Genomic DNA, 18605 nt, shown 5'->3' with positions numbered 1-18605 from the left:
CCCCCACCCACCCAACATTTACCGTCCCACCATACCCCTTCTCAATGGTTGACAGCTACACCATCGTCCAAACTAGTACGGGGGCTCTGGAACCTCTTGTAGCCCTGGGACGACTGACAGTGTTAATGCGCCCCTGCATTAATGGCAAGCAGGGCAAACCGATATATCAAAATGCCTTCTCCCTCCAGCATCCCCATATCCCACCCACTTCCTTTCATACTCTCGCCGTGATTCTCTAGAAGTCGGAAGAGCGCCTCTGCACCAATTACGAGTTCGCGAGCAGGAGGAGCCCGCCGATTGGACTATCGGTGCTCGAATGATCGCCGTGGAAGAGAACTGAGAGGGCCGGCTTGCGTCAGCGAGATCGGGGATCCGTGGACTTTGTCTCGGCTCTGATAGAGAGAATAGCCATATTGGCGGAGAATGGGAGTGTAAGGGAAGGTCACAGCAGGTGAGTCATCTCTACTAGATAAGTGCTTTTTGGGGAAATGCGTTTTTGCACGGCAGGATTATTTGCAGGGTAGGTGTTGTTTTGGATATGATGTGAAGTGACATTTTAGTAACAGTTTTAATGTTTTACTAATTATTGTTTTTAAAGAAGAATAATAAATATAATTAGTTTGAAAAGCGTAGTCCGAGAAGTGGAATTAATTTAAGCAAATGCTTTGAAACTTGTTCTTGTTTTTATCCACAAAATACTTACTGTTGTGCATCTTGCTGTATTTGCTACCGGGTGTAACTCAAATGTAACGTATTTTTCTTTCTTATTTCCTTGATACAGTGACACTATCAGTGTTTTCCCCAATAGTATTTAGATAAACTGTTAAGAATTCTGTGTTATATATCGTAGATTCATGTGCTACGTGTGTGTATATATATATAGTCACATTTTACCCTTGCCTGCAAATAATTTATTTTGCATGTATTTTATTCACTTAGCAGAGGGGTTAGTGATAATAAATCAGTTTATCAATGATGAGCATTTCTTATCTGTGCATTATGTATATCACGTATGCTCAGTTCACCAAATGGTAGTCCATTGCCTTTCTGCTTTTATCAGTACTTTCTTTTTATTGGATTTTACTGAGGCGTGCAGTGATTTGCATGCGTATGGCGATATCCTTGGTGACCAATACTGTGTCTGGGAGGTTCCTCTGGCATTGAAATACACATGGACTCGGTCCTTTGGCCTTGCAGCTGAGAAGAGAAGAGTGAGCAAGTGGGGAAAAGCCATGGGTGGCGGAGGACAGCAGAAAGAGCCTGGTGCCGGCGGCGGCCGAGGGAGCAGTGGCGGCGGCGTGTACACATGGGAGGAGGTGCAGAAGCATTGCCACCGAACTGACAAATGGCTGGTTATCAACAGGAAAGTGTACAACATCACCGAGTGGGCCAAGAGGCACCCGGGAGGCATCCGGGTAATCAGCCACTATGCCGGCGAGGATGCCACGGTACCTATTAGAATTCACCTTATTTCTGCTGTCTATATCTATATATCTATACACCTTATATTCTATTGTATATCTATCGATTCATCCTTTATGTTTGATTTATATATTGATTCATATACATAAGTTACACCCATATATTGCACTGATTTAATTTACTTGCATAGTGATTAAGACAAAAATACAATAATTGAATATAACGTAAGAGACAGACAGTAGTCTGGCCCATCAGCAGAATAAACCAGCATTGCCCTAATACTTGGTGAAGGCTTGTTCTGCCTGTTAGCGGCATTTAATTTCTAATATGTAACATCAGGGCCAAACCTGTACTTAAGTCTTTCTTTTCAGTTTCAGACGTCTAGTTTGGTGCAACATTATATCCAAACTGTAAATCTTGCGGCCTATAAACATCTCAACAGTCTAAGTATTAAATAAAATTCTCTGTTAAAAACTTCAGTGTTATCATTTCATGATATTTAGGCCAACAAATACAGTGTCGTTTGGGATAAAACTTGTACTGACAACTGTTAAAATATTTGTCTTTTTTTCCTATATGTCTGCCCTACGTCAAACAAAATATAAAGGCAATATTACGAGTTGGGCGCTTTTCCATTGAACCAGGTACTCTACTTTCTCGAAGTACCAAAAGTATGGTATTTCAACGTGTTGGTTTTCCAGTGGTGTAAGAACTGGTACTGGCACTGAATGACATCAAAGAAATTCTGTCTTTGAATTCGAAAAAAACATTGTAGTATATTATAGAGCTTGATGATGTTTAATATTAATACCCACACTTCATGTTACGCAAAGCTAGTATGCTAGATTCATATCTGGCTTTTTTTTGCTTTCAGTTTTTATGGAAATTATAGTGCAGGCGGTTAAATTTTAGCGAAAATATTTTTACTTTGTTACTCTGTCATAGAAAAAAACTTAGCAAGCTTTGCAATTTTAATTAGGACTATTATTTGTTTTATAGATTATCTAATATATGTTTAAAAATCAGTTTAAAGTTTACTTCCGCTGCTTTTTCATGAGCACTGCATGCTTCTTCTGAGACAATCATAATCATTTTGATCCTTGCCATTTATGGGTGAGATGTTTATGAACTCCTTTGGTTTTTATAAATAGCCCAGTATTTATTACAACAAAATCACATCACTAGGACAGTACACTATATGCGTGCTGTCCTAGTGTATTACACAAAATACTTTTTAACTTTCTTGTCACGCCATCCTGATCTTTGTCTTGTATCTGTTCTTCCAACCAGATCGCAGTATTTTTTAACTTTATCATTCTTTTCTGAGGGTATACAAATACATTTTCGTTAAGTAACAAAAAAATTCTTCTGATTTAGTCTTCCCTCCGCACTACCACCGAAAAAAAAAATAATGCTGACAACTAATCTTTCTGCAAACACATTAGTGTGGATGTTCTTAAAAGTAAAAATTGTCTTACAAATACATCAGTGAGCTCCAATTGGGTCGTGCTTAGCTCGTGACCCTTTCCCGATTAGCTCTCTTCATTTCAATGTCTCCTTTCCTGATTAGTTATCTTTAACAAGAATGAAGAATGTTTTTCCTTAATTTTCACATGGAGGACAGGACATACAGGACTACCTGGCAAATGTTCTTTTACTTACTTGTATGCAGCTAAATTGTGTTTTCTGTACACTGTATGCTGCTTACAAGCAAAGAAAACTAAGAATTTAACAATCGCTACTTATTTAAAAAAAATTAGTGGAAGATAAAAGTGCAGTGAAACCGAGGGCAAGAGAGGGACATGTAGTGACAAAATTTCTAAATCCCTGTTTTTTTGCTGTGATGGTTACTTTCATGTACAGCTTTATTCTTGCAACACGAAAGTACTGTGATATTTCAATTTTGCTAAATAAAATACATGCATTTACTTTAAACACATGGTTGTGTGTGAGATTAATCAACAGTCAAGCGTTTATAAAAACTGAACTTTATTGTTAATCAAGATTCAAAATATATACTTTGTCGCTTCTATAAAAAAAATTGTTGGACAAAGAAATATGCAAGTGACACGTTTTGCTCAAGCTACATCAAACTAAATATAAAGTGCGCCACTTCTAAAAATATATTAGAAAATACTTTGGTTAAATGTGCAAATGAAAAAATATCAGAAATATACATTAACAACCACTCTTGCATACAATATATACAGTTACACAAATGCTAAAGCTGGTTGTGTTGTCGCAAGCTGCATCTTTTGCTTATTACATGGAGTAGTATGAACGCAGAAGTTTTTTTCAGTGCTAGTGATAATGGTAGTGCGGATGCAAATCTTTTCTTTCAGAAACTGCCGTAAAAGAAATTTAACACATTTATGTGGATGTAGCTCAGTTCGCAGCTATTGTCAAGACAGCATTTTTTATTTTTATAAGCAGGCTATTTGCATAAGCACTCGACAAAGAAAGCATTTCAAGTCCCAACCTAGAATACCAAAGAAGTACCCCAACTGGTTTAGCACTTTTGGTACTCGAACTTTTGGTACTGCTACTTGACTGGAAGTCAAGTAACTACGGTACTTAGTGTAATGGAAAAGCGCCCTAATTTGCTATTATTATGGCAGATATTTTATTCAATTTTATGACCGAATAATGATTCCCTAACACAGGAACAAGTTGTGTGGCATGTTCCTGTGATCTCTTGTGAATATAGACTGCCCAGCAAAAGAACAAAAATTCGCAATTTGAATGTAAATCAAAAACTCTGACTGTGACTCTTTAGGCTCAACTGCTTGGTTGGAACTAAATCATAGTCTGGATGTTTACTTTCTGTACCTGGAATTTCCATCTCTGGCCAAATTGCAGGATGAGAATTTCAAGATTCATCAGGCTTGAATGGTGAAAGAGTAGCTCAGGAGCATGAGAGATCATTTTCGCAAAGGGTCTTCGCCTTTACCCCATTAAATGTCTTTGTGATAGGTTGAAGAGGACATTATGGAGTAGTTCAAATCACTTATTGTCAATATAAGGTCTTGGAGAGAAATCATGCAGAATGCATGAATATGGATGCAGATATGGATGAAAATAAATGTTGAGATGTTGCATAAGCTCGTGGAAACAATGCCATGACAAATAATGGCATTGCCATAATCAAAGCAACTCATTTTTTTACTGGGCAGTGTAAACAGACTAAAATGCATTGTATTTCTCCTCTTGGATACTAAAAATTAATAGGATATAAGAATTTGTTTGCACATGGCCTATAGTGCTTTTTGCAACAGGATAAAACCTGTATATTTCCATACTTTGTTTTATATAGTTAAAGTAATTTTCTTTTTCTCTGTAATGTGTTTGTTTTTTGTTTTTTTTTTTGCTGTTCTCAAGAAATTATTTTGACACAAGCATTAAATAATAACCCCTTTTTAGGATGCATTTGATGCATTCCACCCAGAGCCAGACTTTGTTCGCAAATTTCTGAAGCCGCTGCTGATAGGGGAACTGTCCCCGTCGGAACCCAGTCAGGATCACCCGAAAAATGTGAGTTCTGCTGTTTGCACTTCTCCCTTAAACACAGGGTATGTTTCATTAATACACATTTGCCAAATACTGTGGCTGTAACACGTCTTAAAGAATTGGCCGTTATGTTGTTGGGTGCTTGAAAGCTTTTTTTGTGTTCTTTTCAGAATAATTTTAAATCTAAACTTTCAAATTATCATATTACAATTAAAGGGAGCACCACGTTTCGTAAGCATTAAGACAGCAGTAACATTGAGGAGGTGTGGTAATTACCATAGGTTTGCCAGGGTACCAAACACAGGGCTTGGCTGGTCAGCTTAATTCCTCCTCATGATTACATAATAGGGTCTGTGTGACGCCTGTTAATGTGATTGTGTGAATATGGGCCATGTGTCCTTGTTAATGTGTTTAATGCTGATTTCTTAACAAAACAGAAGACAGTTTAGTTAGATTTCATGCTGTTTCCTTCCTTTGAGGGGGAATGAATACATATATTCATTCAAGACTACTTGTCTTAGTAACTACATGTAATCACTCATATGACATAAATGCAAGATTTTGGCAGGTCTTTTTAGTTAGTCATATTTGCAAGTAGTAACCATCACCTACCTGTATATTGTAATAAATATACATCTCTCCGACTCTCGCTCTCTCTCTTCCCCCCGATTTTTCTTTTGTCATCACTTCTCTTGTTCCAAATGGATCCTTCTGTGCTGTTATCACCCCTTCTCCTTCTGTTCCCTTCCTCTTTCTGCCTTCTTTCATCCACCTGCAGGCAGTGATTGTGCAGGATTTCCGGGACCTGCGTGACCGTGTGGAGAAAGAGGGCCTCTTTCATACAGACCCACTCTTCTTCTCTCTCTACCTTGGACATATCTTACTTCTCGAGGTCCTTGCTATGCTGGTGCTGAGGACGTGGGGCACAGGATGGATGCAAACCATTGTCTGTGTGGTGTTCTTGACCATTTGCCAGGTAGCCTGACTGTGATGTGCAAAAGCCAGTGTGTTTGTCTTGGCGTCCTCTTCAATGGAGAAGCATGTCATAAACTCATAGTCCTGTTAGAGCTTAAGTAGCTATGATCAAAATACCCAGAAAAGGAAAGTAGATGACAGAAAAGAGCTGGAGATAAATGACGGAATCAAGTTTTATTGTTACGTGTTTGGAGGAACTCATTGAAACTCTTATGTCACAGTTGCAGAGTTGGGAACAGTGCAATACTGGACAAACAATAATACAATAAAAGACAAGACAGTGCAAGATGACAATGCAACATAAAAACAAGCAAACCATAAATAAGCAATAAGAAGTAATGCAATTGAGGATAAGGATGTGAATAATACCAGAAGAAGTATACAAACTAGATTCACTTTGCTGTAGTTCCATCAGGTTATGCTGTAGTGAAAGTTGCATGTCATCATGTAGCATTTGCTCTTATTTTTTGTTCTAGTCCCAAGCTGGATGGCTTCAGCATGACTTCGGCCACCTGTCTGTCTTCAAAAAATCACGTTGGAATCACCTACTTCACAAGTTTGTCATTGGACATTTAAAGGTGTGGAAAAAGATTGTATGGGGTTCCTGTCTGTTCTCCTCTCCACTGTCAACCTGAGCTTAATAACAAGATTTTTTGTTCCGTCCAAATGGAAACTCTCACTGGGTCTCTCTGTCCACCTCAGGGTGCATCTGCAAACTGGTGGAACCACCGTCATTTCCAGCATCACGCCAAACCCAACATCTTCAGCAAGGATCCAGACGTAAACATGCTGCACACATTAGTGCTGGGGAAGACACAGCCAGTTGAGGTCCCGCTTCACTGCTATACTGATGACCTGCCATTTAACATTTTGTCTTGCAGGAGTAGAATAATGTTACAGGGTAATATGATCACAGGTGTAATAAAGCCCAGGTAACAAATACTTTCGGCAGGGGCGAATTACAAAACAAATGCCCCTTAGCATAAGAAATGAAAGCCCAAAGAAACAACAAGCAGTTCCTGTTTCTGTGACATGGCTCAAAGTTTGAACTCCGTTATTCCATAAAGTATCCTTTGTTCACCGGTTTTACCGGATCACCTGACAGAAAAATTATCTTAGCCTGTACTCTCTCAGAGCTTTATGCTATGCTCATAATAACACTGTAATCTGATTAAGTGAACTAATGGAACTCACTGAAACTGATAGTTGCTGTCAGAGGACATTTGCCTGTTTTGGTGACCAGCTTTGGTTTGTCTTTTTCAGTATGGGATAAAGAAGCTGAAATATTTGCCTTACAATCATCAGCACCAATACTTTTTCTTCAGTGAGTCTCTCTTCTTCTCTTTAATTTGATCACACTGCCCGGGATCCAGTTTTGTGCAGAAATTAAAAATTAGTCAAACATATTATGAGTGAAATTGTTATGCATAATGAGTGTAACAGGGAACAACAATAATAATAATAATAGCAATAAAAATAAAGATAATAATGAGAATAATCCTTCCCCTGCTTTTAGTTGGACCACCATTGCTCATCCCTGTGTATTTCAACATTCAGATCATGTACACAATGCTGTCTCGCCGTGATTGGGTGGTAAGTTGACCTGCCTGATATTACAAGGGTAATGATAATATGCGCTGCTGTTGCTAGTGCATTAAGACCTGCAAGAGTTGGAAATGATGTGGCCAGTGATGTCCCTGACCTCCTCTCACCTCTGTAGGACCTTGCATGGGCCGCAACGTACTACTTGCGATACTTTTACTGCTATGTTCCCTATTACGGATTCCTTGGCTCCATAGCACTTGTCACTTTTGTAAGGTAATATGTTTTACACTCTTGTGGTTGTGATTTTAATGTTTACATCATATTTTACTCACTGACACAATTATGTAACTGATTGTTTAAAAAAATGAACTACATTCTCATATATAACATTGAGATGTCTGGGGCCTCATTTATCAGTTTTGTACAAACAAAAAAATGCCCAATGTGTACGTAGCTTTTTATTCCAAATCCCAAATTCATCAAACAAAACTTGATGAAAAATTATGTGTATATTTACGGAAACTCAGGAGGAGGTGAATGCAACATTTTGGAAAAATCAGGAAAAGGTGTCACCCATTGTAAAGCAGGGAACTGCAAGTAGTCCAGCAAAATGTCCACATGCATGCCAACAATTCATACCACAAACCTGCGCCTTCACTTGAAAAACAGTAAATCTAAAATTTGTGAACTGGAATTTACTTCATTTTATTATTTTGTTAATTTAATTGATTTTATTCTTCTGCAATTGCGTTTATTTGTGTAAGCCAAATACTGTGTATTTGCTTTTACTTGTTTGATTTGTATTGGAACCGCTACGTTTCCTTACCTCTTCCCATGAACTGAGTTGAAAGGAATGAGATTTTATGGAACACCAAGATTATTTTTATTTTTTCTTGTTTACTGTTTGCGCTATGTGTAATGTTTTTGTGTGTTTGATATTAAATGTATGTTTCTCTATGCTTTGGTAAACGTAAAAATGACATTTGAAGCAACGTCCAGTTTTTCCAAATGCAATCGACTGAACTGACATTACAATAAGGGCACTCCGTATAAAAATATATTTTTTTCATGATGAAATTTACGCAAAGTTTGATAAATGAGGCCCCTGGTTTTTATTCTGATTGAAATTTGGGCAAATGCATAAACATCTGCTGCAATCTAAAGTGTGTTCTCATTCGCTGCAGGTTTCTGGAGAGTCACTGGTTTGTGTGGGTCACACAGATGAACCACCTTCCTATGAACATTGATTATGACAAGAACCAGGACTGGCTGACCATGCAAGTATGTGTCACTCCCTGTCAGTTCGCATATCCTCGTGCAGTTGACCGGTTTGGTAGGCAAAACAGATATTTGTCCCTATTGTAGAGATGATTTGCATGTCGAAGTCACAATTCACAAGTCTACTTTTAATGCCGTTTACTTTTGTAATGTGACAGAAAGCCTTCTTCTGTCCTTATTAATGATTTATGACAAACCATCTCGGGAAGCTAATCCAGTGATAAAAATTAGAGTGTAATATTCAAATGCAAATTTGTTTTCCATTTCACAGCCAAAAATTAATCTTGAACATTACTCATTGAATCATAAAAATATCATTAGGCTGCAGACTGAAAGAGCACACTTGCTGTGATAGGCTGGATTCAGATAAAGCTTTGGAAATACAGCAATCAAACCAGAGAAACTTCCCCCATATTCCTGTCATTCTCCCCTTTTCAGCTTATCTCCACCTGCAACATCGAACAGTCAGCCTTCAACGACTGGTTTAGCGGACACCTTAACTTCCAGATTGAACATCAGTAAGCCTCACACCCAGCATAACACATAAATTGGCGTCATTTTATCCTGATATATTCCTAGTGCCACAAACTCACGCTCATGTACGGCTCCATTTTCTGCTTCAGTCTGTTTCCCACCATGCCCCGGCATAACTATTGGCGCGCTGCTCCGATGGTGCGTGACGTGTGCAAGAAGCACGGCGTTCCATACCAGGTCAAGTCCCTGTGGCGGGGTTGTGCCGACGTCGTGAGGTAGGTGGCACTGGGGAGTCACATGTGTGCCCATCATCCCGCTGTTCCGCACTTTCGGACACCCGTGTGCCATAAACACTCTCTCTTCTTTGGTTTTCTCAGCTCTCTGAAGATGTCTGGTGAATTATGGCTGGATGCCTACCTCAACAAGTGAGCCCAGAGGCTATTGGTGGGACGTTATCGACCATGTTTTTTTTTTTTTCCCCAAGAAGAAAGATTCCATTCATGAAAGTGGCTTTATAAAGTGTAACAACATCCTAATTTTGTTAATATGATTGATCTTTTGTATCTAACAACTGTAGTTTTTCGTCTGTTTTTTTTTTTTGTGATTGGAAACAATGTAAGGGTCCATTGACACTTGTAGATGTCTCTAATTCTCTGACAATCTTCATAAAGCTAGTGGAGGTTGAAGTAAAAATGACTTCCCTGCAACATTAGGACCTCAATTAAGACCTCAATTAGTTTCCTCACTAGATGAAGGTGCCATGGACATAAACTAATCTGACTGGTTAATGCAGATCAAGCCCCTTCAGGCCCATCTTTTGTGCTGTAGTTGGCCTATTTCAGGTCATTTTCTCTGTATAAATGTGAGGACAGATTCAGAATGTCACTATACTTTTTAAAAGAATCAGCAATTAAAAACAAATATGAATTTGGATGTCTGAGGGGAAACTTGATTTTTAAGGATGTTAATGTGAGTAGTCAAAGAAAAAAACAAGTGCATTGCAGAGGTGTTATATGGCTCTAACAAATAATGTAATGCCTCTGCCACATTGAGGACACTCATTAAAACTGGATGGAGTGCTGAAGGGGCAGCAGTTTGTCCCGTGCTATGCAGTCCGCCTCATCCTGCCTAAGTTGAGGCAAGGCTTTGTTGATCCTAGAACACATGTGGTATACCGAGATGCGAACACACACACGCACACAATGGAAAAGCGAGGGCTTCAAAGTGCCACACAAATGGAAGGTGAAAATGGAGACTCTAATCTGGCCCCATCTGTGCGTCTAGAGTCTCCTACCCTGGAAATCCGAGGCAACTGTCACCCATGGCCCCATCCTTTGTATTATGAGACAAGTAAATATCAGGAACATACAGTAAGACTTTTTAATGTTTGTGGATGAAGTGGTCTTTAATATTCAGCACGGGTCAAACCTACACACTGCCACACTAAGCATTTTACTGGACATTTTAAAGCTTAAAGACCTTAATAAATGACAAAACTTTTTCATGTTCCCGTGGTGCATCTTTCTGTTAGTCTGCTTGTTCCTATTCAGATGAATAGTAAGAAAAAATCTTCCATATTTACAACAGACAATCAGTCAAAATGCAACTCAACCAGTATATCAGGAGCCTGCAACACAAAACTAGTTTAAGAATCTCGGGGTTAGAACATAAGTTTCGGCTTAACCGGACCTAACAAATGTAGATCTGACATCTCACACCGATGACTATATTGATTTTCTTACTGAAACCATAATTAATTCCAGAATGCGTACACATAAAAGCAAGCCTTGTGCAATGATCAGCCAATTACACAAGAATGGATCACAGCAGGGCTACATATACTCACTGGCCATTATATTAAGTATACTTTGCTAGTACTGGGTTGGACCTCCCTTTGCCTTCAGAACGGCGTTAAATCTTTGTGGTATAGGTTCAACAAGGTGCTTAAAACATTCCTCAGAGACTTTGGTATGGCGTTAAATTAGTGCTAAAAGTAGTGCGCATAAAAACCACGCGCGCATGCGCTCGAGTGCTGAAAACCCATCCCCTCTACGCGGTCGTGTTCGCTGGACACTATCTACGCGCTCGCGTCTGCACAGCACTCGCTCGTCGGACAGGATAAATTTTGACACTTTGGGGGCGGGAACAGTGGCTAATGGCTCCGCTTCTTCTTTTTTTTTAATATTGACTACGATTGGCTATTTGCTTTGGCAGAAGATGAAGATAATTGACCAATGGATGTGGGATTCACACAGTCATGATGTCGGAGCAAGTAAGTCTTACACTGAGTTCACATCTTTCAGAGATTCTGTTTTCATATTCCACGTTGAGGATTGGAATCGTGTGTGTCTTAATTAAAGCAGAGCTTGAAATTCAATGCGGTATAGCTGGTATCTCGTGCAATATTATTTATTCACAGTCTATCATAATTTGGGAATTTCCCGCTTCGTCTTACCGTTTATAAAAGAATGGGCCAATGTACGGTAAATTGCATTGTGAATAACATTTCTTAATACAACATCACAAAGCCAATTTAATAAATTCAAATCCTGGGAAGAGCGCTCATCGGATATTAGTTCTCGGGTTAGTGTTAGCAGACTATAGGCGAAACCACCTTAAGTGCTATCTGTTAATGTTTATTAAATTAGCATTAGAATGGAGAGGTTTTTAATATCTTTTGTCCTTGTAGCTGTTAAATACACTCATTATTAAAGCCATAAAATTGTCTGCCTGCTACATTGGAATCTCCACTGAGTAAGTGTTTTTGATGGATTTTATTTAACTTTATTTGACTCTGGTCCTTACATCTAATGTCATACTTCTTCACTTATATTGTTTGTGAAAAGGTTTTCCACGATCAAACAGAGCAGCCACTACATCATCATACATGAACAAGCACCTCACAAAACAAAAACATTTCATTTTCATAATTAAAACTTTTGAATGGTAGGCCTAGTGTGTGGATCAGAGACAAGATCTTGACAGCTCATTAACTATAATTTGTTCTGTGAACAAATCGGCTATAATCATCATCCGCTTATACTGTAGTGATCCATTTCACCCACACAGGCATGATCACCATAAGCGGTTTCCACATTATTGTCGAGGTGACTATTCACTTTACCTCTGCTTTCTCCGACATCTTCCTGATTCTGCCGCCAACATAGAGTGGAGACTGAGGGTGTTAAACAGACCAATCTTACTTTTGTCACTGAATGCAACAAATAATGTTGTATTTATCTGTCAAAAGTCCAGCCACAGGAAAAGCAACAGAGCAACAATAGAAACTGCAATAATAATGGAAGTGCGCCGCCCTACAGGGAAGGAGGAGTGATGGGAGTCCAGGTGGTGGCTAAGCGTGCGTGGGGAGAGGCGTCGTACTGTGAGGCTTCATGAACTTCCGATGGAGCAGTGCTGTCATACAGCGGGAAGCCTGAGAGGGGCACTGTGGCCGGGTGCGAGAGCCCTGGGTAATGAGTTGTAGAGCTGCGCAGGAACTGAGAGCCCAAGCTGTTGGACATTCCACTGGACTGGGAGACTGGGGTGAGCGAGGAGGAGCTCATTGACCACAAACTGGGATACTGGCTGTATGTGAGCAATGGGGTGGAGATTAAGGAAAGACGTTAAATCAGCATGCAGTGTTGCCTGGAAACAACAACAAATATACTACAGTGTCACTGTACTAAAACAATATCAAAATAATGCATATTTTTTATTCATTTTACTTGTAGAGTGCAAAGTACAAAGGAAAACAAAGAGTAACTACGGCGAAATAAATCAAAGCATGTCCCAGAATGCAGTGATGGGCCTGAATGGATCAGGACAGAAGAAGGCGAAAGTCCTGTTAACGAGGTGAGACGATGCAGACACAGGCCAGGATGTGGGTATAGGCGAGAACAAGAGGGAAGACGGGGGCCCGAGACTCAGCATGGGGGCGGGTGGGGGAGGGGAGGCACGGGCTCACCTGGAGCTGCTCCCGGAGGTGCCGCTATGACTCATGGGTAACATGCCGGAATGGGACGGCACCTGTAGGCTGGACCAGTTGTCATGGGACTGCAACATGGACAGACAGGTAGACGAGGTGTCTGAATAAGCAGCTGCAAGTATAAAACAATAAATGAAGCAGGTATGTGGTGGGCAGTGTTACAGCGTCCTTAATATGGTCAATACAGAAAAGGCATGTTATCATGTTATGTATATACTGCCTCCAGTTACTTAATGCCTAACTTTAATACATTGATTGATTTGTTCACTGCTGTAGCCTGTGTCAACTTTCCTTTCAGACAGATGTAAAGTCCTTTCTGTTTTTGTTCTGTGGAGTTTTTTTTTTGAACAGCATATGGCTGAATTCTGTTAAACCTCAGATTGAAGAAAATTGTGTTAAGTGAAAAGCAAATATCAAAAACTCAGTCCGCAGGAATGTTTTTCAGAAGATTTCTGTGGACTTTTGGAAAATTCATGAAATTCCATCGCTTGATTACATAAACACTGAGTGAGATTTCATTCCCATTACTGCAACGTATGAAGAGGATTATGATTTATTACTTTAGGTTATCGGACTGAGTGAGTTTTGGAAATTTGCTCTTCAATCGATAACTGAAGCAGTGCTGTGAATGCAGAGGTTATATACGTTGCATATCAACAGAACTGTATGTTTATGTCTTGTCTTAATTTTTTTGATTAAATGTCTGATTATTCCCAATATGTGTGAACATACTTGGCCAAATAAAGCTGATTCTGATTCAGTCAGAGGGTAATCGTCGGTGTGCTGTACTATCCTGGTGACCTACACAGAGAGCTTAGGACCATGATTTCAGTGTGCGCTTGTCTGAGGGGACAGGCAGGGCGGCTGCTCACTGGGTGATGCACTCCTGTGGGTATAGGGGCTGGGATAGGGTGCGGAGCAGTTACTCCTCAAGGAGGAGTAACGGTCACAGCCGTGGGGGGAGGAGAGGGAGAGGGTGCTCCCAAACTGGGGGTGTGGGTTTGATGAAGAGCAGAGAGACCCTGAGCCTGGGATGAACCAGCTGCCTACTAAAATGAAAGCGGATAAAGACAGAAACTAGAACCTCAAACTAAACAACACAAACAACAATATCAAGTTATATTCAATCATTAAACAGTTATATATTTAATCTAAACAATAGTAATAAATATCATTTCGATTTAAAATATCATTTACAGGTGAATCTTATGACTTACATTGGGAAGCAGGAACTGGGCCAAGCTGCAGGGCCAGTTCAAAGGCATAGTGCGAGGTGCCCAGAAGGGGGCGCGGTCTGGGCGGAGTCAGCTAAAGAAGAAAAAGGCCTGACACTAAGACTGTGTTTGTGTGTGAGCTGCAGCTGCATGTTCCTTACATTCTTTTATCAACACCAGCACCGTGAGGTTTGGCCTGGACTGGGTCCTGTCCTGCACTGTTGAAGGCATGTTGACTGATGGCCAGCCCGTGTACCTACGTTTGACCACGAGATGGAGATATGTTCCTGCAGCCAAACCATATTATTAAAAAAATAGATTTTTTAATGAGCTTGTAAAACATATACATTTTTTAATCTTAATATTTTGTTTTGACTTGGCCCAAGGTACTTTTAATACAAATAATTACCACACAAAGCTGCTAGTAGACCGTGGGAAAATAATTTCTCTATTTTCTTGCTGCCATCTCGTGGTCAAAAGTAGGTATTGCAATTTCGTTTTTTTTTTTTTTTTTTTTTTACTCTTTATACTGTCTTGTGGTGAAATTTGAGTACTGCAGTTTGAAAACAATTAAATGATTTCTTCCTGAAATTGCAGTACCTACTTTTGGCCACGAGATGGCAGCAAGAACATAAAAAAAATATTTTCCCACGGTCTACTAACAGCTTGTGTTTTTTTTTTGCCCGTTTTAGATGTTAATTCTTCATTAAAATAGTTTGACTTGGTCCAATGTATTTTTAATACAAACAATTACCACACAAAGCTGCTGATCAGCTGAGATCACATCTGGCAATGGTATCTCTAATCGAGTAGCTAACAGTTTTGCCAGTATTTAACATCTTGAGTTTAGCAGTGACATTGGCTGATACAACCCACATATTGAGGCATCTTTACTAGGTTTCAACAAAATGGTAATTGAAGCTTCAGTAAGAGAATCTGGCAACTGACCTTGGGATAGAGCATGGTTAAACATATCAAACAGAAGTGGGGCCAATTTATTAGAAAACTTCTTATAAAAGTCAGTAGAGAAACCATCCGGCCCTGGAGCTTTTCTACTTTGCATAGCAAAAATAGCCTCCTTATTTTGTCAAGCCCAAGGGGCTGCTGCAACTTCCCCCTCTGGGCCATTGAAATGGAGGGGATCTCCAATTTGTTGAAAACAATCTATGAAAAGTGATTTATTCTGAAGTGATTCTGACTTGTATAAATTAAAATAACTTTTAAAGATGTCATTTAAATATGCCTCTGAGATTGAGTTTCAGAATGTTTCATCTGATAGTAGCGCGGTGTTAAAACACCACTGAGGGCGAATAGCATATATATCCTTAAAACAGAGATCCAGCAGTACTGGGGCATGATCAGAAATTACAATGGTAGAGTATTCCACCTTTTCCAAAGAGCCAAGCAATTTTTATCTATAAAAAATAGTCAATTCTTGAACATAAATTGTGTACATTGGAAAAAAATGAGAAAACTTTCATACTGGGGTTCAGGGACCTATACATGTAGCACAATCTAGAAAATCTGAGAGCTTGGTAGCTATTTTAGTGAGAGTTTGTGTTTTAAGACTAGACCGATCCAAAAAAGGGTTCATAACACAGTTAAAATCTCTCTAAAATTAAATGTGAATTCAAATCAGGTATTTTCCATATAAGCCTTTGTGTAAATCCCTCATCGTCCCAGTTGGGAGCATAGACATTAACTAATACCACCAGAGTATTATAAAGCTGTGCAGAGACTATAATAAAGCAACCTTGTGGGTCAGATTGAATACTAGAGGGTGTAAAAAGAATTCTTTTATGTATCAAGATCGCCATTCCTCTTGGCTTGGCATTAAAATTAGAATGAAAGATTGACCTGACCCATTGTTTTTTAGCTTCACATGGTCCTGATTTGTAAGGTGTGTTTCTTGGAGAAATATAATTTCTGATCCTAAATTTTTAAGATGAGCAAATACTTTCTTACCATTTTTGAAAGAATGAGTCATACTGTAATGCTCAGTGAAATCAAACATCAAATTCTGGAGAAAGAAGTGGGGTAAAGCGCACCATCACTTTGAGATTTAAGAGCAGTGGAGTGACAAAGTTTGCGGCTTTGTCTGGTAGTCTGATGGATGAGTCTGGGTTTGGAAGATGCCAGGAGAACCTTACCTGCCTGATTGCATTATGTCAAATGTAAAACTTGGTGGAGGAGGGATAGGATCCTTAGTTCTATTGAAGGGAACTCTTAATGCTTCAGTATACCAAGACATTTTGGACAATTCTGTGTTTCCAACTTTGTGGGAACAGTTATAGGGGAGGGGCCTTTTCTTTTCCAGCATGACTGTGCCCCAGTGCACAATGTAAGGTCTGCAGATGCAGCCACCTCAATTTTCCCCTCCAAGCTGGCTGCCTGCCAAAAGCCAGCCAAAGGGAGTAACCCCCCTCCTTCTGGGGGTGTGCCTAAATTCTCGTCTAAACCCGCCCATTTATTCACTTGCAGGGTGTTACCATGAGATGGCGCTTTCTTTACAAAAACACATTTTAGTTGTGGTCACAAGTTCACATACACAAGTACAACAGGTATCAACCAGAATATTTTGGTAGCCATTAGCAAGCCTCGCAGAATTTCTAGTTCATTTAAACTAGTTGGGTTCCTGGCACTTGGGAAAACTTTAAACCATGCTCACCTAGTAAGACACAATTTGCAGATCTCAGTCACCCTTTTTGCAAAACTCGAAACACATTCTCATTCATCAAAACACATTTTGCGCTATGGTGAACTTTGATGCAAAGTAGAAAACACATGCCAGAGAGGTTAAGCGCAGCCAACACACAGTAGTAATTTAAACACAATGACTCAAAACTGTTCACACACATTTCTAAACATTTGAAGAAGCCATAGAGTGACTAGAACATAGAATATGTGCCATAGGTGGATAGGAGCTGAATTTCGACGTCAAGGTACAAATAGGTCACACAGAGGATTCTTTCTTTCCGTGACTCTGGCTTGGCAGTTGCACAACATTTTACTGTAATATGCCTTTCATTTGTTTATTTTTTGGCTTTATCCTTTACAGTAACTTTTCTGGAGTACTGAATATGGCAAATGTTACATATTAGTTATCAGTCATAACTGTACAGTATACAAATATTTTTGGTAGACGACCATACTTTTTTTTATTATTATTATAGTCTTACAGTTTCTAATTTACATGCCAACAACTATTTTGACTGGTAGTGTTTTCATTTTTTGTGAGTTTAGCTTGAATTTTAGGGTTTGTGCTTAGTGGTTTGATTAAAGGAGAGGAGATTTTAGGAAATGTGTTTTAGCAATTTAGAAAAACTGTAAAATGTTAAGGCATATCAGACTACTGGGTGAGAGGCCTCAGGCTCCAAAGGATTACAGTAAATACTTATTATGCTATGTTTCTTTTACGTTCCTCTTTTTGAGTCTGGTACTATGACAAAAAATTCCCAGTCTATCTATCTAGTGCTACTTCATCATTCCATCCTGTTTGTGCAATGTAGTGACGTAAAGTACTGTCAGCAAAACAGCATGATACTACCACCACCCTGCTTGACCATTGGTTCAGTGTTCTTAGGTTAAGAAAACAACCTCACCTTGATCCCCTGCAAACATATCTCTTTTCATTGTGGCCAAGCAGAGAAGTTAATGACAAATTCACACGTCATTATGACTGCCCCCCACCCCCACCCCGTGAATATGCAGCCATCAGCAGCCTTTCAGACTGTTAGCCAGGCAGAACACACTAAGGAATGTGTCTGTTTTATTCAAGCACAGTACAGAACCATGTTTTTTTATTTTTCATTTTCCACTCTGTCCACCTTTATTCTCCACAATCAACCTTATTGCTTTGTTCAGGCCTGTAATTAGTCTGTTAGACACATCTTGGGTCACTCTCCTCTCCCAAAATAAATCTATTGCTTGGACACACTGCTGCTTTGTACCTGTTTGGCCTCCTTGCAGTTGAAGTATTTCATCATGTGCCAAACAAGCTCAATGGGCTTAAAATCTGTTTAATTTTCATATACCACACCGTCCCTCATTGCTTGACATTATTAATCTTATTACTTTGTTTAGCTCTGTAATTATTATACTGCACAATTCTAATTTCATCAATAAACTGACAAAAAACACATTTTGATAGTTTTAGGCCATCTTTGCCTCACAACAGAAACAATTTCTTAAATTTCACAGGCCAT

General features: G+C 39.3%; 1 protein-coding gene across 2 annotated transcripts; it reads left to right on the top strand.

The window, feature by feature from the left end:
• The first annotated feature begins 292 nt into the window (after positions 1–292).
• fads2 (fatty acid desaturase 2) lies at positions 293–10701 on the top strand. 2 transcript variants are annotated; one of them, XM_048973104.1, is made up of 13 exons: positions 293–451; positions 1198–1448; positions 4843–4953; positions 5708–5905; positions 6381–6482; positions 6607–6732; positions 7168–7228; positions 7421–7497; positions 7625–7722; positions 8634–8730; positions 9166–9245; positions 9351–9476; positions 9579–10701. In XM_048973104.1, exons 2-13 carry the CDS (start codon positions 1233–1235, stop codon positions 9628–9630), a joined length of 1344 nt encoding a protein of 447 aa, XP_048829061.1. In that variant the 5' UTR covers positions 293–451; positions 1198–1232; the 3' UTR covers positions 9631–10701. The 2 variants fall into 2 exon arrangements, with proteins under 2 accessions (XP_048829061.1, XP_048829062.1); XM_048973105.1 differs by having other exon boundaries at positions 320–520.
• The last annotated feature ends 7904 nt before the right edge of the window (positions 10702–18605 follow it).

This window comes from Brienomyrus brachyistius, chromosome 13, assembly GCF_023856365.1.
Source record: "Brienomyrus brachyistius isolate T26 chromosome 13, BBRACH_0.4, whole genome shotgun sequence".
In the NCBI taxonomy this organism is placed as follows: Eukaryota; Metazoa; Chordata; class Actinopteri; order Osteoglossiformes; family Mormyridae; genus Brienomyrus; species Brienomyrus brachyistius.
The sequence above is the reverse complement of the archived record's forward strand: the minus strand, read 5'-3'. Positions and strand labels throughout refer to the sequence as shown.